This window comes from Megalops cyprinoides, chromosome 24 (assembly GCF_013368585.1).
Source record: "Megalops cyprinoides isolate fMegCyp1 chromosome 24, fMegCyp1.pri, whole genome shotgun sequence".
Taxonomy (NCBI): Eukaryota; Metazoa; Chordata; class Actinopteri; order Elopiformes; family Megalopidae; genus Megalops; species Megalops cyprinoides.
In genome coordinates this window covers 17224257-17246967 of record NC_050606.1, presented here as the reverse complement: position 1 = coordinate 17246967, position 22711 = coordinate 17224257, and the positions used below count along the sequence as shown (strand labels likewise).

The 22711-nt window shown below is 42.5% G+C and overlaps 1 protein-coding gene across 1 annotated transcript in view; it reads left to right on the top strand.

The window, feature by feature from the left end:
• cdh7a (cadherin 7a) overlaps window positions 1-22711 on the top strand; it is a 73401-nt gene that overhangs the window by 14781 nt on the left and 35909 nt on the right. The window contains exons 2-3 of the mRNA XM_036519021.1: window positions 13796-14090; window positions 19756-19875. Coding sequence (XP_036374914.1) covers window positions 13796-14090; window positions 19756-19875 — 415 coding nt within the window. The remainder of the gene's footprint in view (window positions 1-13795; window positions 14091-19755; window positions 19876-22711) is intronic.

Below are 22711 nucleotides of genomic sequence, written 5' to 3'. Positions count from 1 at the left end.
AGAGCTTTGTAATGATGCTAATCACATATCTGTACATACCGAAGTAATCATGTTATGAAGACAAATCAAACTTCCGCAAATATCTTTACTAATTTCTTCACCCATTTTCACACTCCTGCTTCTCAGTTGAATACGTCACGAAGTCCCTATCGCTTCACAGCGTACCGCATATCAAAATAAACAGCAGAACTTACCCTTTCCGACGATACTAGTTGTTTCTCTGTGCGACAAATCAGCAAATTTCTGCATTGCCTCCATCATAGGGCTGACATTACATCCTACTTTGTATGAAAAATAAACACAAAATAATGTATTTGCTTTTCATTGCCATGATTCAAAGGTTGTGGTCAAAAGATGTGTGCAGGTTTTCATAAAATAAAGCACATTGCATGGCAATCCAGGTTCTACGCTATGCTGCTCAGAGACTATTTTCTAATGTAAGCTTACTTTGATATTTTCATAGATTGCAAGCACATCTAGGGTTGATATGGTTGTGGAAGAGTTACTATGAGGTATTATGATGACGCAATAATTGATAGGGGAAATGCACAGCAGTGGCAATTGAGTATGGAGAGAAAGGTGTTTTACAAACAATCAATGCTGCATACTTTCCTCGCTGGTTTAATTTCCTTATATTCATTCCTGCTAGCTGTGTTTAAATATATTCATTTGGGAGCATAATTTATCAGTTGGCTTTAGAGGATAGGCACAATATAATATTTTATAACAACACTATTATTCCCACAAAATATAAACTTGACATTTTCTTTTAATGAAGGCAAGATGATATTAGGCAGAAGTAACTGTTCTCAAGGTATAATTTAAGTGGAATTTTATATACTTCATAAACGTCTAAATTAGAATATTAATTGATATGTTGACTCTTTTTTCCTGCATTCATTAACTCATTTAAGAGCTGACCGCAATCATTCCATATGCTAAATCTATTCAAGTATTAGCAAAGTTGTTTCAACCTCTCAACTAATAAGCAAGACATCATTCGTATACATATAGGAAACTAGTCTAAGCCCATCTGTGTGTGCTTGATGAAAGTTTAAGGTTTATAAGAATATAATGAAAAACAAAAAATCTGTCTAAATGTGAATAAAGAGGATATGACTAAAATTAGGTTAAATGCCTGAAATTTTTGCCAACTAAAACTAAGAAGGGTGAAATGAAGAAACTGTGACTAAGTCTAATATGTATTTTCAGTCAAAAGGCTAAGACTAAAACTAAATCTGTAAAAGATGCCAAAATTAACATCAAAGGGGGCAACAGCAGTGACCACCCAGCAACCTGAACTCCTGGACACAGGTCCAAAGTCTCCTGCTGTGTCCACTCGTCCACTGTTTTTCTCCAAAAGAGGGATGGTCCTGGGATCAGCTGGTACTGTAAAAAAAAAAAAAAAAAAAAAAATTCAAGACAGGAAAAAAGAATTGAATTCACCACTGTCAAATACCCACAGGAGAAAAGTCATAATGATGTGAATGCAGTGTGACCAAATGGTAATGGGCCTTTAAACCCTGGCTAATGCGCGTCAGAGTCGATCTGATTTAAAACACGCGGGCTGAATGGGGCTCGCGTGTGGTTAAGCGCATCACTCCAAATTACATCTCCTGCTGTTTTTTCTCTTTTTTTTTGGTCTTTCAGTGCAACTACATCAGTAACCTGGGAATAATGGCTCTCTTCATTAAATACTGGCTAAAGTGCTGGTTGAAGTAGACACAGGGGAGGGTTTTGCCCTGCTAAGAGAGAGAGAGAGACTATCTAAGCCCTGTAGGCCTCTGAGCGTGCTGGCTGGATTACACTGAAGCCGGGGAAAAACAGGCTTTGTGTAGCCCCTGCGGTGGATTTGTATTCACTCTTAATTACATTCACAGTCCATGAGCCTTGAGTCACATACATAGGCAGGTGTTTTATCTATGGTACTTAAACATCTCTGAGCCTTGTATACCACGGATTGTTTATGCCCACCATTCATTCTTTAAAGCTAGGTGTATAATCAGGTATAAGGGTAACGGTGTGTGTTAGGGGCAAAAGAGCAAGTGGAAAACCAGAGAGCTGTAGGTAAGAATCCTGGTTGGACCCGAGGGCAGCATGTACCCTTGAGGGCGGATTTCTTTTAGTGCAAATTAATGTGAATTGCAGGCTGTGTATGTTGCGCTGGATAAGATACTGTTGTTATGATTTTATGATGAAGTTTAACAGTGTGGCTAACAGAAATACTGGAGGAGTATTACAGCTTTATTTATGGTGATGATTTTAGCATGGCAGAGGTATTATGCTGAACAGGTTAGGACTGGATTTTTTTTTTTTTTTTTGCAAATCTCAACGGCATCATCTAGTGTAAGTAGCCATATCACAATCTTCACAGGCACTGATGAACATGCTTGAAGGACATTCCTGGAAACAGGGCTCGTACAACAGGAGAGAATCCGGTCTGGATTTCTTGAAGGGCACATGGAGAAGATGAATTATGCATGCGCTTCGGTCTCCGGGGTTAGTTTAGTTATGTCAACAATTATTATGGATGGCCACAGCATCCCCGCTACCAGCACGTCTTCATTAGGGGCGTAACGAGCAGCGGAGCGTGTGCCTCAGGAGACGGCCTCTCTCTCTCGGTTTAATGGCTGAGACCAGCTTGGTGGTTCACCTTCTGGTTCCGTGCGTACGTTTGGTTTCGTTCTCTGTTTGCTGTGTTGCCCATAGGCATTAAAGACCTGCCAGTATAATTGGATGTAATTTTTATTGTAGAGTCATGCTCTGGTAGGCTGCTGAAGACTCTGGGCCTTTTCCGTCTGCCTTGTCAACCGTCTGTCTGTCTGTCTGCCTGTCTAACTGCTTACCTCTGTCAGTCCATCTATCTAACCTGCCATCTGTCCGTCTTCATCTGTCCATCCATAGGAGCATCTCCACTGAGAGCTGGAAAGCTGTCCATCCTATTTCTGCTGCTTCTTGGGCGCCTCCCTGGAGGAAAGCCTTTGAATTCCCCCTAATTGGCACGGGTCCTCCTTCAGAGCCTTCCGTCGAACTTCAGCCAATCAGCCAGGCTGCTGGAAACCATTTACATTTCCTTGCCGCGCTGCCAAAACCAACTTGCACCTCACCCCCTAAAACGTGCGTTTAATGAGGAACAGGCAGGGGCGCCCCCTCCCTGCCCTGCCCCTGAGCACGCCGAGGTGCAGGGAGGGGGACAGACATGTGTCAGCCAGCCCGTCACAGACATGCTCCGGATCCCTCTCCCCTTCCTCTGAGACCCCACATCAATGGAGCCAGAAATGGAATTAAAGGAAATCGGAGGGGGAGAAAAACCACATGTTCCGTGCGACTCGTGCGCTGTTCGCCTTACTCCTCCGAGCCGCTTGCAACATGTGTCTGTTAATGAGATGCAGAGGCGGCGGAGGGAGCGCCTTTTAATCTCGTCTCCCCCCACCCTCACCCCCCCCCCCTCTCCGTTTTGGCGCGATGCGCCACCACGGCCATTTGTCATCAGCGCAAATGAAAGTCATCAGGTTGGCAATCACGGAGCCTTTTCTCCCCGCCTCGCTTGGCACTGCGCGGAGCAGCCTCCCGCACACACCTACAAATGGAGAACATGAATAGGCCCCTTTTTCAGATAATTAAGGAACAGGAATCGCGGCTCGTTCTTAGACAGCCTCCTTTGATACAATCTGCCCGTCTTTTTACATTTTTTTTCCTTTTTTTTAGCGGAGAATGATACGAGCTGACATCTCTGATTCCACTGACTGAAGAAGAAGAAGGGGAAAAAAAGGGCTATCTTAAAAAAATGGGGGGACATAGATTTTGAAGAGCGGCTGAGCTCCACAATGCGGTGCAACGCATTTGCATTTATATAGCGCTCTTCATTCCTCGATTCACCTCAGGGTATAATAGTGCGGGGGAAAAGCTATCGTGCTGTGATGGAAGCTGAACAGCAGAGGGTAATCAATCCAATTTGAGGAAGAAAAAATGAGCCAGTGTAAAACAAACATGCATACGGTTTCGTAACAAGATCCAACTGTGTCCGGGCTCGTGCTCCAAATCCGGACCGAGCTCTTGAGAGCCGGGGACAGCTCAATCTATATGTGTTTTGTCTGCTTTGGAAACAAAGGTCGCTCAGACTTACAGCAGTGGGAAGCAGCGCGAAACCTGCCCGGGCAAATCTCTCTTTTCCCCTCGGATTTTACAGACAGAGAGGAGATTGACTACAGCCTACGCAGTTGTATGGAACAACTTTTTTTTTTCCCCCCTCGCTCTCCACACCACTCCCCTGAGAGTGCAGGACCCACATTTTGGAATTGTGAGGAATTCTGGTTGCTATTGTGGAATATGAACTCCTAGACCTGTGTGAGTGTGTGTCAGAGAGAGAGAGACTGTATAACCAGCACGACTTTGAAAATCAATCCCGATTTTGATAGAAAACGAATGGGCTAATGTGAGAGCTGAGGATCAGAGGAGCCTACTGTATTTTGGCGGCTGCCTGTGTATCTACAGCCATTCATCCTCAAGAAGGATTACCCCCCTCCTGACACATTGTAGCTGTTATCAAGCTATTACACACATACAGAGCGGTACCATACAGAGCCAGTGTATCCCCCAACCTCCATTCAGTACTTTATCTTTGTAGGAGTTTAGTCAAATGGAAAAAAAAGAATCTTCCACTGCCTCCAGCAAATGTTCATCTCACAGAACATGATTTGTCCTAGTTAACCTAGAAAGAAAACAAAACCCAGGGAAAGCGATTGGTTGGTCATTGGATGACTACTTTTACCAATAATGGGCTCTCTTGAATATGAGGTACATTGACATGCCTGCTGACTGTGGCCTCTGTTTGACCTGTTCAGGAAATTAAGCCTGACGCACCAGTTTGGGCCAAAGGGGTATCCTCGTGATCCGCTGAGCTCAATTTACAAATTGACCAGCCGAAACGCAGCACGGCCACGGACGGGGAATTGTCCGGTTGCTTGTTTTGCAATTATCGCCCAAACTTTCTGCACAGTCAAACCTTTGTTTGCTTCGAAAGTGCAAGCGCAGCCGAGTAGGTATTAAGCTGCGGCTATTTGCTAAAAATGCTATTCATTCTTACCCTGACTAAGTCCCAGTATGTCTGTGCCAGTTTGCAAATGTAATTGAGGAGCACAGTGTTGCTCATCCAATCTCTGCTTCATGTGAATTGATGAGCTGTGGTTCTGACAGGTCATTACAGGGCAAAAGGTATATACAGAGCTGCTCGGCCTCAGTCCCTGTGAAATTGCTAGTCTGTTTAGAGCTGCTGGAAACTGTTTAGCCCCAATGATTATAAATACAGCGCAGATTATGCAAACCATAAGCATAAAATATTAAATTTTACACCACTGTCCTTTTGTGCCATAATGTTGAATTAGGAGATTCCGATTCAGTCATTTTAATTCCTGAATTGTAGGCTGTGTCACAGCCCCAAAGCTAATTTTTAAATGTCTGTTTCATTTAACCAGCCTACTGAAAATAAATTGATGGAAAGTTCCAGCTGCTGAGGCAGAAACTTATGGCACAATATACGCATTACGCAGGTTTTTAAAAAATGCACCCAAATAACCACTATGCCTCTTTAATTACATTCATGAGTGTTCTTGTGCTTTGTGGGCTATTTATCACATACTGTAATTTGGGCCTGATTAGGAAATGACTTCAGCGTTGTTTGCCTAGACTGGGGCCAGACCGACTCTAAACAGTGGCACCCATAGCAACCTGAAACTGAGAGGCAGAGCTGCATATGTTTAGGCTGGTTAGTCGTTTGATCAGACTGTGAGATCTGTGTTCTAAAAGTTGTGTCTCTGTTTAGATTGACACACTGTCAATCACACTAAGAGTCCAGCTAAGCCCAGACACAGAAACAAAAGTGCTGTAAACAGCAACAGCGGTCAAGAAACACGATTTGCAACTGGGTAGTTTGAAAGGTGGGTTGTGCATGACTGATGTACATATGAGTCAGGTAGCTAATGTGAATTACAGAGCACCGTTTGCCATTTTTGTGAAAATTAGTTACCCCCCCTTTCTCTGCCATGCTCTCTTAAAGCCTTGAAGTTTTATATCTCTAAACTATACCTCCTGAAATATCCACCACCTAATAATGAATTAGAGATTCCTGTACCACATGCAGACAAAGCTGTTTTTAAACCTTGAAATTTAGGAGCGGAATGGAAAAAATGGTTTGATCCATAAACCTTGACAGATGACAATGCTCATTAAACAAATGAGATAGTAAAATGTAATGACGACATTTAAATGCCAAAAGAGGTAAACATCTTGCGGATGTTTGAATCCTGAAATATGTCTGCCTATCAAAAGTCTCTCTAAACCTAAACTCTAAACCTATTTTTAAAAGTATCCTTGGCATCCTTTTGAAAAATATTTCCAATATTACGTTTTCATTAAACTATGTAAGCATTTCCAGTTTTCCTTTTTTCATTAAACTATGTCATGCATTACAGGAATACAACTGCACGTAATGTGATTTTGGATCACCAAGGACTTGGTACCTGGTTGCAGCCAAATGTGTTGGAGGGGTTAGAACATATTTGCCAAGTTTGAGTAAACTCTTTAATTTGAATTTGAATACAAGTTTGTTGTACAAAGGGATAGGAGTTACTGTAATTGTAAATTGTACTGTAAAATGTAACTCAGCTCCTGGGAAGAAACAGGGCAAAGGAGTTCAAATGGTTTTATTCCACTCATCTGGTCATTCTTTGTATTAGGTGGCAGCTGATGGGAGGGTCGGGGAGTTTGTGATTCTGGGAAAGGAAGCTGAGTCTCTACTTCCTGTTCTTTAAAGTAATAGCTCAGAGGATCAGGAGCAGTGCAGAAAGGTCTCATAGGGATGTCATTTACCATCGGTTCTCTGTCAGACACAACGCCAATTTGACTGAAGTCTGGCAGAAGCATGTGTAATTGACAGCTGTACTGTTATGCATATTTCCTTACACGATCGCACCAGTTTGCACTTTCCTAGTCAATGTACATGACTGATAACTCGGGCATTATCTGAGGGAATGTCAGATAAAGCCCGCACTTTCAGCTGATGTAAAGAAACTTCCACCCTTTCCCTTTCCGGCCTGTTCTTATTCCACTTCAAATGAGAGATATACAACATCTTCAATTTTTGAGTTAGCATAGCCAATTAATAGAGGAGCATTCAGCACACGATGCGTCAATTTGATGTGCAGTTACTTTAACTGAATACAGCAGCAAATCGCTGATTGCCATTCAGGTTTAAATTTTGTCCAGTATGAGAGACGTTTATTGCGGGGTAATTGATGTGCAGTGGAAGGCAACACACAACTGAGCATTCATAATCGAAAGCCATTTGCTGGGGGGGCCCTTGCACAGAGAGCTAGCCTCAGTGATAGGGGGGAGGGAGATGAGCGCTAAATTAGTGGAATACAAAACAAACGCTGTTTGTCATTTCTCAGCGTAATTGGTCTTCCAGACCGTCAGCGACAAAGGACACCGCGTCCAAGACAGGGGCTATAATGACAGCCATAATTTGTTTCATTTACGGCGGCACAATGCGATCCTCGTGATGACATGGCTGCTTTCCTGGGGATGGGGTCTGAGGGGAAGGCAGGCTCCTCCGGCTCTGTTCTCCATTCTGTTCTCATTCGACCGGTGAACCTGTGGGTTCCAGCGAACGTAGCGGATGGGGTTGACTTTATGCGGTTAAATTGACAGGTAATATGAGATTTCATACAGGAGGAACACAAAGAAAGGAATGAAATCGCCAGGGTTGTTCCCTCTTTTGTGGCAGGAGCTCATTTCAGTCGTACTTCGTGTCACCTCTCAGAACAGACTGCTCGAGCAAATGGCTTTGCCGTTTCATAATTGCCACGTTTCTTTCTTTAGCATTTCTTTTTTTTGCCTTTGTGCCTGTTCAGTGTATGGTATCATTTATGCTTCTTGATGGTTGCCAGAGACCCCAGTGTACATTTGGAGCAATGTAGGGCATGATAGACCGTCACTACCCCTGCCCCCGTCTTCAAAAGTGAAAGCAACAGACTAAAGTGCTACAGCCAAGAGGCCACTTAGAGCGGCAGGAACAGGCGGATGGTGAGCCTGCCTGGAGGTCTGATAATTGAGTCCTATGTATGGGAGGGGGGAGGGTACTCCTGTTTCAGGTGACTTGCACTAGGGCAGGACAGAGGTGGAGAGATCAAGAGATTGGGTGTTCGAAGCTTCTGTCAGCTAGACACCTCCCCCTTTCTCTCTCTCTCTCTGTCTGTATTTCTGCATACTGACACCACCCTGGGCTGGGAGAAACAGCAGGGTGGTGGAAGCACTGCATGATGGGAAAAGAGCTGTTCTGTTTGCATACACTGGGCTGTCTGTCTTTCCTTTTGAAAGTCACTGAACGGTGGCTGCATAGCAGAATGAAATCCAGGGAAATTTTTGGTTGGATGTACCAAACGTGTAAATCTGCCTTATAAGGGTGATTTACTTGCTGTGATAAATACTTGTGCACTTCTCTCAGAAAACGTCAAATTACAGTAGAGATACAACAGCGACTTTTACTTCTGGATCATTTTTCATGTCTTCGGGAGGCGGCCCTCAGTCACTGCGTGTTGCTGTTGACAATATGACATTTATTAATGTGATTCACTGACAATGCACGGACTGCCCATCTGAGATTCTAAAGATGATTGTGAAATTCCGGTCGATTTATGAGGCAGTGAGAGCTGTTTTCAGGCCTGCGGTGAGCGCTGAGAGATTTTTTTTTATTTTTGTCAGATGCCTTGTGCTTGAAGAGCAGGTCCGTATGTCAAAGGCTTGAATCAAAGTGCTGATAACTGCAACAAACTACTGCCCTGCATCCTAACAAACGAGACGCTCTATCTGATGTGATCTAAAGGCGTCCTGCTCTTTAGTCCTGCCCTGCCTCCCCTCCTCCTTCCACCTCCTTATTTGTAAGCAGATGGAGAGATATGCCGCGCATCCCCTGATGCGAAAATCCGATACACGGCTTCCGTCCGTCCTGCGGGGTTTCAGGCGATGAAAAGGGGAGATAAAGGCTTCAGCCTATTGTCCTCCCGACAATAAACTTGTTCCGCAGCCCAGCCCCCGCACCAAAGGGGCAGACGGGGGAAAAAAAACACCACATACAAACACGTCCGCACAGCGCCGACTTCGCCCGCCGCAGACATTTCATCTTTTTTTTTTTTGTTTTGTCAGGTCGCTATTCATTTCGCTAGCCGGCACCTTTGCCTGAGGAAACTTTGTCTTCGCACCTTGCATTCCAATTCCTTGCTGTCTCTTTCTGTTGCACAGTTATGAAAGTGCAATATGCATAATATGTTATAATAACGTGTTTGCTCCCAGGTAGACAACCCATGACCCACTGGATGATATTGCATCATTAGGACATTGGTGTAACCCCTCTACTTAATCAATCTAAATAATGCATAATATGTTATAATAATGTGTTTGCTCCAAATCCACAGCATGTCTTAAAAATTGATATATTGAAATGTTTCCATTACACAGTCGTTTAGTAGCATAATATCATGTTTCCTCAAACAGCTGTTTTGCCACTGCTGAAATCTCATTACAAATGAAGTAATTACCCTGATCTCTCATTTCTAATTTGTTATTCAAAATGAAGTGCAAAGCACTCTGCGGTCAGTTACGCAGACATACGGACTGCTATCTCGTGAAGCCAGTGGTGCTGCTCCTCTTCCCTTGATTAACAGTAGTGTGATATTCTGTCTCCCGGTGCAAACTGAAAATAAGCAGTGTGTGTCAGACGAAGCTTGGCGCTGTTCTGTACCGCCCTCTTCCCTCGCCATACGTTGCAGGAATTGCCCCCATACCGCCTGTTTCTCTCGCGCGCATTAACCAGTTGGCTGTGTTCAGAGTTTGCCTGTCTGCTACCCTCATTCCCAGTTGGATGTAAAAATCGCAAATATATTCAAAGTGTGTGTGTGTGTGTGTGTGTGTAGTAGTAGTAGTAGATACAGTGTATATGTGTGTGTGAGTGTTTTGGCAGGCAGTTTTTCATTAGGGGCATTGAGCAGTACTGAGGGACAGGGCTGCCAGCTTTTCTTATAGGATGCTGGTGGGTATGGACTTTTCTAGCGTTTTGACTTTGGCTCCACACCGTATGCACAGCTCACTGAACAAAAGAAAAGACCTCCTCTTGAGACCAGAATGTGCAAGACTTAGCTGAGATATTTTTTTTAGGCCTTCAGTCTTATTTGCAGCAAGGAAACCTCAAGGGACCTATATTAAATAAAGCTTGGAAGCTAGTGGGGAAGTTTTAGAAAGAAAGAGGGGGAGAGAGGATATGGGATTCTGGATGGCAGAATCTTGGGACAAAAACTCTCACTCACCCCCTCCTCCTGCCCTGGTGCATGGTACTCAAAATGAGCCCTAAATGTCTGATAATGCACCTCAGTGCCGATATAGGCTACTGGAGTTCTCTTACTGTACTCTCACCCTTACTGTACTATGCTTCCACTTGGCTAGGTTAAACAATTGTGTTTGTTCTAAAAACTTCACCCATATTGTACACAGAATAGAAAACAAATCAACAAACAAACAAACATATTTACACGTGACTGTTTCCCCCTGGAGTTCTGGATACATCTTATTTATCCTTTATTTAGCGCAGCGGACCCACAGAGAATGTTGTTATTTATGCACTTTTGAGAAAGAACTGGCTCCCCTTCAAGCGAAAAACAGTGCAACGCATTTGACAAAACACCCACGCGATTTAAAAGAGGAGCTCAAAGCGTGGAGCGCGGTGCAGTCGCGGCTAAGGCTAAGCACAGCCATTAAGCCGTGCATTGTCTGCTGCGCTTAATCAGAGTCAGGGTTGATTCAGCACGATCTCGCTTCGGTCACCTCTCCCCGCACCTTCCCGGAGCGTTTTCGGCGACGCGACGCTACGCGGCAAAACCTGCGCGCGGACTGCTCGCACACCTCAGGGGAAACCGCCGGGAGACCGGCAGGGCGGTATTTGCATTTTGCTGCAGAGGCAACCGAAGCCGTTGATGAACGCCCTCCGTAATAGAAGCTGAAGTTTTAAGCACCAAGCAGAAACGTTGCTGTGTGCCACACTTTCAAAAACCCGGCCTTATCGGAGAAGAGAGTATATGCATTTTTTTTTCCTCTCTGAAACAGTTTTATATATCCCCAGCTAGTACTACTTTTGTTGTTGACTCTGTTCGGTACTCATCTTTCAGTATCTATTATTTTAACAAAAAAGTTTAACAAGAAACTTTCAGCCCTGAACCTGAGAGGGTAGCTGTGTCATCAAACCATCTTGGTTTTTCCTGTCCATTCTTTAAAGAGGAGATTTCCCATGTCAAGAAAGCAATACTACATGCGCCTGCCTGATACAGTTGTGTAGCAACACCATGATTTTTGCATAGTCCATTTTCAGTACTTCGTTACAGAAATGCATTTTATTATTGTGTTTCACCACAGAGGAGACATGCACATACTACAAGGATTAGCCTGCTGTGGTTTTCAAGTTAAAGAATTTTGATTGACTCATAGCAACTTTTCCTGCAGATGCTACTTCCATCCTCATCTTTTTTGCATGCACTGTTTATTGCTACGTGAGTTCATAAATAAAACAAAACACCTGTGCTTATAATCCCTGTCAGACCCTTGACAAAACACAACAATCCCTCCTCAAACTTTTATCTTGTTTTAAATTAAGCAAATGCAGCTTTCACTGCTCACCTGATATCTGCTGGCTTCTGTTACCGTTGATGTAGAGTATTCATAAAACCCCTTCATGTAAAGGGAATCTCATAGCGCATATATCCAGCATGGTAGATGTAAAGAAAAATCACTAGCTCAATTTGCATGCCCACAGCTGCTGTGACCTGTCATCTTTGCGGAGTTATCATATGGAGATGACTATCCTTTCAAATAAAATGTTCCGTCAGGTAAAAGCAACACTTCATGGTTACAGTGACAGTAAGTTTTAATAATAGCTGCAAAAGCCAGGTGCTACAAGAGCAGTGGAAACATATTAAGCGTGCAAACACCCAAACCACTTTGTTGTGGTAGAATACCTTTAATGGTGTCATTGCTATTTTGAAAAATACCTTCTTTAAATATGTCAAGTGTTTTGTTTCTTTCACATTTATTGTACTGTTTTCCTGCCTGACAATGCTTAGTGTCTCTGTGTACTGTGTATGAGAAGCGTGTCGGGGCTATGCTCTTGAGCCACAATGGGCAGCAGTGTGGCATAGTGGTAAGGAGCGGGGCTTGTAACCAAAAAGGTTGCTGGCTCAATTCCCTGTTGGGGCACTGCTGTTGTTCTCTTGGGCAAGGTACTTAACCCAGAATTGCCTCAGTAAATATCCAGCTGTATGAATGGATAACACGCAAAATTGTAACCTATGTAAGTCTCTCTGGATAACAGGACTAGCTAAATGACAATAATGTAATGTCCTGTCTCATTTCATCCGGTATCAGATTATTGGAACAAATACATATCCTTTCAGCTGGGATTTCACTCAGGCTTTCCATTTCTCACTGTTCCTAATTAGAGAATGAAGGTGTTGCAGTGATTCTTTCTCATCACTCGCAGAGATGATGTGTTTCTGTAAAAATGCAGTGGCCTGGAAAGTGGCATCCCACCTGTAACTGAAGTCTTCCAGGCCTTGATCTTTTGAAGCTGTGAGCAAACAGTTGTTGTTCTTCTATCACCCTTTCATTACATAACATTATTATCATTTAGCAAACACTCTTTTTCCAGAGCGGCTTACATAGATTACAGTTCTATCCATTCATACAGCTGGATATTTACTGAGGCAGTTCTGGGTTAAGTACTATGCCTAAAGATACAGCAGGAGAACCGGCAACATTTTGGTTACAAGCCCTGCACCTTATCGCTATGCTACATTACCACCTTTCAAACATTAGATAGCAAAAGCAGGCAGGCAGCAAAATTCCATCATGTCTTTAAAGGCGGCAGAAGAGACAAGTTATTCCAATGGTCCTGGCAGAGCCCAGCAAGAGCCCCATGCTAATTACCTTTCCTCTCACACCTATGACTGTATGCTGTCTACTAGCATACTCTTCCATGTTAAACTTGCCATGCAAATGGAGCATTTGGCTTCCGTCCAGTTTCCCTGTCCATCAATCCCCTGGGTTTGCTTGCATTCTACAGGATCCAGTCTAGTAATGCTGTGTTGTGTGTGCTGTTGCTGAGTGCACACTTAGCAGCAATAAATGACAGATATTTTTCATTAAAAATGGACAACAATTAAGAAAGTGATTGATACGTTTCGATAGATGTAGATAAGGGGAAAGCTTCCTACCATCACCTTCCTGTCCCAATGGGCGATTCGTGTTTGATCACTTACATTAACCTGCAGTCTTTTTTCTCTCACACTCTCCTCCTGTCTCACATTCTCCTCTTCTCTGTCTTTCTTCTTTTTTTTCTCCTCTGGGCAGTGTGAATTTTAATGGGAACATGCTGAAGTGTAGAAGGAAGTGTTAGCTATGTTTGTTTATTCATTTATTCGGAGTATTTGTGTGGTTATTTTTGGGGTTCAATTTTGTATGTTTTTCTTCCATTTGTATTAATGCTCCATCAATGGTATTAATGCTTCAATTTATTATAAATGCCATAGCTGTTTGATAAAGTGTTTGATAAGAAGTCCAAAAAAAGTCTCTCTCTCTTTCTCTCTCTTCTATCCCTCTCTCTCTCTCCCCCCTCTCTTTTAGAAGTCTAAGAATGTCTCTCTCTCCCTCTGTGTTAAAAGTGTAAAAACGTCTCTCTCTTTCGCTCCCTGTTGCACAGCTGCACTCTGACGTAGATAAAGGAGAAGGCCGCGTGAAGTATGTCCTGTCCGGAGAGGGTGCCTCCTCCATCTTCATCATAGACGAGAACACGGGGGACATCCATGCCACCAAGCGCCTGGACCGGGAGGAGCAGGCCTACTACACCCTCAGGGCCCAGGCTGTGGATCGGGCCTCCAACCGGCCCGTCGAACCCGAGTCCGAGTTCATCATCAAGGTCCAGGATATCAACGACAATGAGCCCAAGTTCCTGGATGGGCCTTACACCGCAGGGGTTCCTGAGATGTCCCCCGTCGGTGAGTCTAACGCTATTGCTTTGCGTCTGTGGAATCATCAGAAGTAATAGCACTGATGGTAGCAGAGGAAGAATCAGTTAGTAACTAGCATCACTGTAGCTGTAGTGGGAGAAATAGCAGAGTTATTAGTATTTATTGTAATAGTGCTAGTTTGAAATTTGTAGCAGAACACTGTTCCTATATTATTACATGCATGTTGGAATCAGTCATTGATGGACCATGCTAGGTAATGAGAACAGTTTTGTCTAGAATGGAAAAATGGGAGTCCACACTCATCTCATTATACAGAAGCAATTATTAATCAATGGTCCTTTTATACTTAAGAGGCGCAAGCTACACAGTAAATTAATTACACATTTTGGGGAAAACTGTTCATGTTATTGCCCATGAGATTATTTTTTTTCCCCTCTAATGTCTTAATGTCCATAGTCTGCATTTTAAAGCATATAGAAACCCTCACAGTCCCTGTATATCAGTTTGCTACACAAGGCTGTAGAAGACAAAAGGATTGAATGGATCCTCTAAATTAAGGGGCTGATGTCACTGCAACAGGCAGGTTGTACGCGGTCCATTCTCACATGGACACTTACAGCGGACGCAGCGCTCGGTCATTGTGCTCAAAAACAGCCTGGCGAAAGCTCTTTTGTGCGGCGACAAAAATTTGCGTCAAATGAAACAGGTACAAGGACAGCGAAGTGGTGAAACGACAAGCCCCAGAAACAAAAGGGGGAGGCGAAGGTGCCCGCGCTCAGATAGCCGGCTTAAATCCAAACAGGACGAGGAAGGTAACACTTCCAGAGGTATTCATGGAAGAAAAAGAAGCTAAGCTTACCCCGCTGTAACACCCGCAGCCAATTCTGTCTGAATGGGAAGGGAGGATTAAGCTTTCATTTAAAATTTATGTAACTGCCTGCCAGAGAATGGAACAATGCACACCGCCAGCAAAAAGGTAGACAAAGTTTGCCAATCGGAGGACAAAGTAAAATAAAAGTCACTGTGACATTATACCTAATGGTCTAAATAAAAGGCCTACGGTGAGGCAAACAGATCAGTTTGCACAATTCCTGTTTGTCAGAGGATCCCATTGGAAAGGGCTGTAAATGGTAGAGGAGGGGAGAGAAACAGGTGACGACTTTGAGGTTTGGATCGAATAACGTAAAGTCCAATTGTATGACACGCTGGTGCGCTGGCTCTGGGAACTGAGTCATTTCCTCGAGCAGATCCCGAGCAAGAGCCGAGCTCTAATAAGGATTACAAGCCTGGGGATGGACGGGGGCCAGCGGGATCCGTAGGGATTGAATAGAAGGGTAAAGGGTGTGTTGCAGGAGGGGAGCCAAACAGAGCCAGCCCAGGTGCAACCTGGGCACATTTCATATCAACTCAACCCCGTGTGTCACTGGAAAATTCTAAGTGATCATAGGCCTGTCAAATAGATTTCAGGTGCCAGCAGTCAAGGAGCACAAATTCAGGTTTTTAAAATGGTTTCCCATGATGAAGTTCTGGGGCAGTTGTGGGTAGCCAGTCCTCCGATACAGAGATGAATGAAACCATTCCTGTAAAGGAACACGCAAATTTCTCCTTGGCCCTCTGTGACAGGGTGTTCTCTCCCATTGTATGACAATGCACAAATACGTACGTAACACAACACTACAGCAGAGTTCTGCTTTGCACATGTGAAGATTGCTTCTGGCCAGAGGTGGAAGGAGCTGTATGTACTTCACAGAAATGGTTTGAATAATAGAAACATCAATACCCATTGAGAGTGCTCCAAGGCTGTTTATTTGGACATGGGGATATAGACAGACTTCTTTTGCGGTTGCAACATGGAAATTCACAGAGCTTTTCCTTGGCTTTAATATAAAAACTTACAAGACTGTTATTAAAAAAAAAACAAACAAACAAATAAATAAGCACTTCAAAATGAATGGTTCTGGCTACAGTACATTCTGTTGTAATGAAATCATATGAATCATTTTCTCATATTGTTCTCCAGAAATGTTCTTCATTATATTATGTGATGCATCTGGATTTATTGGTGTGAATTTATTGAGTTTCCAGGGCTTACCATTTCTAAATAATTTCTCATTAATGTTTATGAACGACATTTACATTGTTAGGCTGTGCTACTGTTTTACACACATTGGCCGATGTTATTTTACTCGTTTATTGACAGTTACATTTCACTGATGAATTTAACCCTGTTGGCTTAGTATTTAACCTACAAACCAAGTCCCGCCTTCTGTATTATCATTTTGTCTCATGATTAGGTCAGTAAATAATTCATCTGCTTCTTGTAAGTATCTGTGTAAAGCAATTTACAGTGCCGTAAACTACAGGAAGGTACGTAACTCTCGTCCTCAATGAATGTTTTATAGATGTGTTTTAAATCATTAACAGCCAAAGACCTGTGCAAAGCGAGTGATGAATGGGTTCAATTAGGAGAAAATGTCACGTTTAATTGGATAATTACGAGTAGAGCTGGCACATAAACGTGGAGAGCTTGCGGCCTAAGGCACTCCACCCCCACCCATTGCCCTGTCTCCAAGGAGGGAGTGCCTTTACACATCATCCATGAGTCATGTGATGAAAACCCACGAATCTTGAATTGATGTGCAAGTTCTGCAGCTTCTGCGCCAGCCTCAAGCTGTAGGACCAAAAGTTCCTGCCATTGCCACGGCGATGTCTCGCTGTCAATTTCTGAGCTGTTGTGAAATTGATTTTTGTTTGACATAGTTTGATCTGATGTGATCCCTGTGAGATTTGTAGCAAGAGGGTCTTGAAGGCAGGTCTGTGCCTGAGCCATCTGTTTTACTGTAAAATTACAGCTGAGGTGTCATATTATCAGCTTATATATTATATTATAATGTTTATGCCTTACAAAACTGGTACTTTGACCATTACTTATGGTCAATGCCAGAGGGATGCTAATGGACAGTATATATGTAATTGAAAGCACATTTATGCTCTGCTATGCTCAGTAACATATACCATGTACATGGAGAAGTGGGTTCTTGGCTGGCGAATCTGAATGTGTATGGATCATAAACATGATAAGTGACAGTGAAGTGAAATATTCCTCATGGCTTTGTAGATGATGTTAAGGCACAACCCAACCATGAGCTGCAAAACATTACACACTTGTAAGACCTTTAAAGTTTGTGGGTCACACTGCTCTGTAACTATTGAATTCACCTTCAGTTTATGGTCTGCTTCTACATAGATGTGACAGGCTGCCTGGTTTTATTCTTTTATTCAACAAACTTGGTACAAATCCTCAGCTGAAAAAAATAGGTCCCCAGGTGCCACGCCTAAGAGGTGACACAAACCAGGAAGGTCCCTGAGCTCTTAATTCTGCTTTATGACTGAAAGTGGGGAGCTCTAATCTCCATTTTCTGCGAGCATTGAATTCTGCAGAGGCCTATAAATATGGCTCTTGCAAGGGACTGGCCGGTTCTTATAAAGCCCTTTACTGTTAAAGTAAAATATGGCCTCACTGTGAGTTCCTTTCCTTTACATGGCAACAGTGAGAGCTGAGTACTCATTTTAAAAGAAATATGTTAACACCCAGGCATGTTTTATGTGATCATATTGGACATCAAAGGGGGATTAAGGCATTAAAAGGCAGATTTTTTTGTTGTCATTGCTTTTATCAGTTAAAATTTTGAATTGCACCTTTACCAACACAGAAAATGCACTCCAGCTGTGGGACCATGACAGCCACTAGGGTGGGTCCACTAGGAACTGTTGTGATTTTAGTTGAGTTGGTAAATGCAAGCAGTAAAAAAGAGTAATAATAATAATAATTTGGTCATCAGCTGTGTCATCACAGACCAAATGTGCCCAGTTTAACCTGGATTACTCACCACCATCCTAAATCAGAGTGATGTCCAAGTGGAAATGAATTTTTGGCAGGGGTTTCAAACCCTGGTCCTGAAGGGCTTCACCCTTCGAAACCAATTTCAATTTCAACCAAGATCCCCGTTATTCTATTGCAAGCTGTCTTTCATGCAGTCATTTGGCAGGGTCTGTGGATTTCAGACAATTAAGTGTAAATTTGCTGACAGAAACACCTTCTTATTTGGACAGAGGTGAACATTTCTTGAACATTCCGTGACGGTGGCTCATGTGAGAGTGACCTCCAAAACCTGCACAAGGAGGATTGTATGTTGCAGCCAGTGGCTTGGATCTGTGGGCTAGAATGTGTTAAAAGAGCACCTCGGGCAAGACTCTGAAAACCCATTACTTCAGTTGCATGTGTTATTAAGTGTTTGTACCTAACGGGTGCTGGAGGCTAATCTTAATGCTGTCTGGGGAAAAAAGTAAATAAACATTTTGAAATGAACCTCAAGGGAAGTGTTCAGTTAGGCATATCCCATCAGGCCAATGGCCCTTGCAAGACCAATTTATAAACGCTTCCAACTAAACACTTGCCCTGGGTTTCAGATTCTCAAAGAACAAACCGAGGTGCTTTTAAATGTACTAAGATGTATTTCAGGTGTGAAAGTTAGATGTTTTTTCCTCTCACTCTGAAAGGGTGTTGTGTTTGTTTCAACATATTTTCTACTTGTGACACTGGAGGAAATATATGCCATTCATATGCATGTGCAATGTGTGATGTTCTAGATGTAGTTATGAATATTATTAGCATAGTAAAGCAGACAAGTGCCATCTAATTACATAAATAACAAGGATATCTAGTCAATGCTTGTATCGTTTATCAAATAGCATTCATAAGATTGTTAATATTTGGAAGCGGAATGCCTTGCTGTAAAACAAGCTAATGTGAATGTGCATTTAAAAGAGGTGAGGAACTGTAATTGAATGCGCAGCATTTTTCTTTGACAAGCAAAACTGAGCAGGGAAATGGATACATACGCATCACATCTTAGACTTTTTAACATTTTGAGCTAAGGCTTTCAGGATGGAAAAGACCATGTGCTTTTTTAGTTATGTGATCCTTTTCTCTGAATTATGCATCATCCGAATGCTAAATCCTACAAATTGCATTGAGATTGCCTATGAATTTCATTAGCGGGGTTTGCCGGTAAGTAAGAGATTTCAAAACAGTAAAAAAAAAATGCTCTTTCCGAAAAAGGGCAAAGGCAAAACAACATGATTTTAAATACAGGTTGCAATTTTAAATGGCACACACATCTGAAATGAATGCACTTATTAGGTGTTGCATGTGGATATTGATTAAACACATTTGTGCAATAAAGATGCAAAGGAGCACTGTACGGAACAACAGAGGCTGAATGCATTTCTGTGTAAATGGTTTCCAGTTTTTTTGGCTGTCATCATTTTTTTTTTAATCCACATCATTGATTTTATATGAGTAATTATACGATTGCATTTTTGTTGAGCGTACTCCCCATTCCAGAAGAAATTGAATGCTTACATATTACATGACTGCTTGCTTTGGTTGGTGAGACAAAAAGCACCATGGTCAAGGGAAGAATATTGTTTCTCTGGTCCAAACAATTTGAGACACAAATGGCAGCACCTCTGGTCTTCATATACGGTGGATTGTGACAGTGTCTATTGTTATGTTTGGATGTTTAATGTTGCTGTCATAGTCAAGGATAAGCCCTGGCTAAATTGTCATTGCTACGGCATCAATGGTGCTTTGCGTTGTCATGGTGATGATGTGCGTCCGTTTTTGCAGGGACCTCAGTGGTTCAGGTGGCGGCGACGGATGCGGACGATCCCACATACGGAAACAGCGCCAGGGTGGTGTACAGCATACTGGAGGGGCAACCCTACTTCTCAGTCGAACCAAAGACAGGTAAGCAAACCAAATGAAGGAAAATCAAATGGCTCTTACATAAATGTCACTCTCCTTTTGTGGTTTTTAAAGAAATCATTACACTACAGTGTTATTACGTGGAGAGGATACAGTCTGTGACTGTGCAGACAATAACAAAACATAGCTGGCACAGGAGACTGCAGTTAATTCAGGTAGACCTTAGGAGGCTTGGAAAGTTCAACAACCCACATTTTAGTTTTTTTTTTTTTTAATCACATCAAATTGTTCTCATTCCTTCATAGGATCTTTGTCTTTCACACATGAAGCCAGCATAATATTTTAGACTTTTTCAGGAAAATCCTTCAAGCCAATTCACACATTCCTTTAGTTTGTAAATATGTCTTTGAAATTCCAGAGTGCCAAGAACCTGTGGGCGGTGCTGGATAGCAGCACAACATCCCAGTTACCAGTTCTACACAACTCTTTGTTTAAGATACGGTACTCTGCAGATTAGACTACCGCAACTCTCTTCTGACTGGTCTTCTGGCAGGTGCCATCAGGCCTCTCCAGCTGACTCAGAATGCTGTTTGACTGAACTACAGCCAACAAAAACACGGTCTTGTCACACCTGTCCTCATTGCTCTATACTGGTTACCTGCTATGAGGTCCCCAAAACTGTCAGAACAGCAGGATCACTGTCCATTTTCTGGCACGGACTACAAACCCCTCTATTCAGACCGCACATGCGGTCTTTGAACTCCGATCCCGTCCAACACTATTATAACAGATAGATAGCAGTTGTAAAATGGGTCATGATGTAAGCATAGCAGATAAAAGCTTGGTGGTATGTCAAGCATTCTCAGTGGTGAACTCATTGTGGTGACACAGACTTGTGGCAGTACAAGCCTGATGGCTGGGAATTGGAAGTAATTTCAGGTTGCGGGGCCTATGACAGCACTGATGACACACTGCCTCCCACAGTGGCACTGTATTTCAAGGATGGCACTAATGATTCAGTGTCTATGCAGCTAATTGCCTATCCCTATTAAATGCACTCACTCTGAAATTGCTCTAAGAGTATCTGCTAAATTAGTAAATGTAAATGTAAGTTCTCTCATGTCATCACATTTCAGCTAATTTCTGATGTTTCTATGTAAAATTATCAAGTTTTCAGTAAGCTGCTGTAAATATTAAAACTATGGTGAGAGTGTAGATGAGGACTCAAAGTTTGGACAAATAATTTGCAGTGTTACTAATTAATGAAATAACAGATTACAAAAAGATCAACTTACAATCAAAATAAATGTGTTAGGAACACTCATATGTCACTTTCTTTGCTAAAATAGGCAGTTTTCACATACAGTAAACAGGTGAAGGTTACAGGCAACATTTTGTCACTCAGAGGGAGCACTTGGGTCAATTTTTTTTTAACACCTGAATGTATAACAATATCAATGTAATGTAACAATACAAAACAGAATGTGATGGTGCCCGTTAGCTGTGCTGTATTTTCCTCATGCAGTGTTTATGTAGTGCATGACCTCGACAGTACACACAGAATCCAGAGGATGAACAGAGGAAGAGAAAGGGGAGAGGCAAAATTTCTATCGCTTTATGAGTGACCATCGATTTATTGTTTATTTAATATTTCAGAAATGTGCTCCAGTATGATATGCCACAGGCAGAAGCTGACTTTTGGCGAATATCAGTCACAAACAACAGAAGGAAATGGATTGAACTTGTATGTGTGATTTCTTTGTCTGGTAGAAGACAAAAAAAAATATAGAGCTCACGTTCTCGGTTCATTTGTCACGTACACAAGTGCTCTCAATCCTTCCCGCAGAAGGAGGCAAATTGCCGTGTTTCCTCTTAGAAGAAAACAGCATTTGTTGCACACATATGCCACAGATTGACGATAATCAAAGTTCCCTTTGAAACAGTTTGCACATGTGACCACAGCCCAGAGGTGTGTCTCTCACATGCATTAGCCCCTGAGGATGCGTGTAAAACACGTAGACTTCCCATTTTTAAAGTAATTGAAACTTACAATCCAAATTTCAGAGAAGACAAATCTCTAGAGTAATCTAAATAAACATCTCACTTGGGATTTAAATCCACATAGTGGCCACAAGGCACTTGCAGCAGGAAGACGTCAAGAAAAGGACAGTGCAGAATTATCAGGAGCTTTGGTGTAATGTACATTTACTCATCATCCTGTTTGGAGATAACACATGTATACCCTGTGTGTTGTATCCTCTGTCGCGTCATTATATTTTTACCGTTGCGCCCTCGGAAAGGATCAACCGGATTGTGACTTTAGTCTTGTATACATCAAGTGGCACCTTCTTCACTTTCCTCAAAATGGGTATGTGTCCATACCAATATAAGAGCTGGGCTATATATGCAAATGTACCTGAGTCTTTTAACTACTAAAAAAGTAGAGGTAATCAACCAGACTAAGGACTTTTCTCAAGAATTATAACCAAGGTTATTTCTCTGTGTTCCTTTGGTTCCCATTGCGAGGTCATCTCAAACACAGCCATGATAATCTACACCACTTTCAGTTACACTGCCCTTCGGCTTTTGTGTTTAGTTTCTCCATGGACAACGCTTTGCTCATGCAATCGAATTGAGTTTTTTAACTGAGCTGAGGCCATTTCTTCGTGAACACCAACATGAGTGGAGCTATCACTTAATCACCAACTCACTGATTTGAACTTTTCTGCAGAGAGCAAAGCCCTGATTGCTTAATGCAAGACTATGACAGCACTGATGGGGCTGTAACTTTATGCACTGTTGCGCTCATGAAGACTCACTCATCACCAGTTGTTTCAGTGACACGTTAGCAAATGCATAGCCTATAACATTAGCAGTA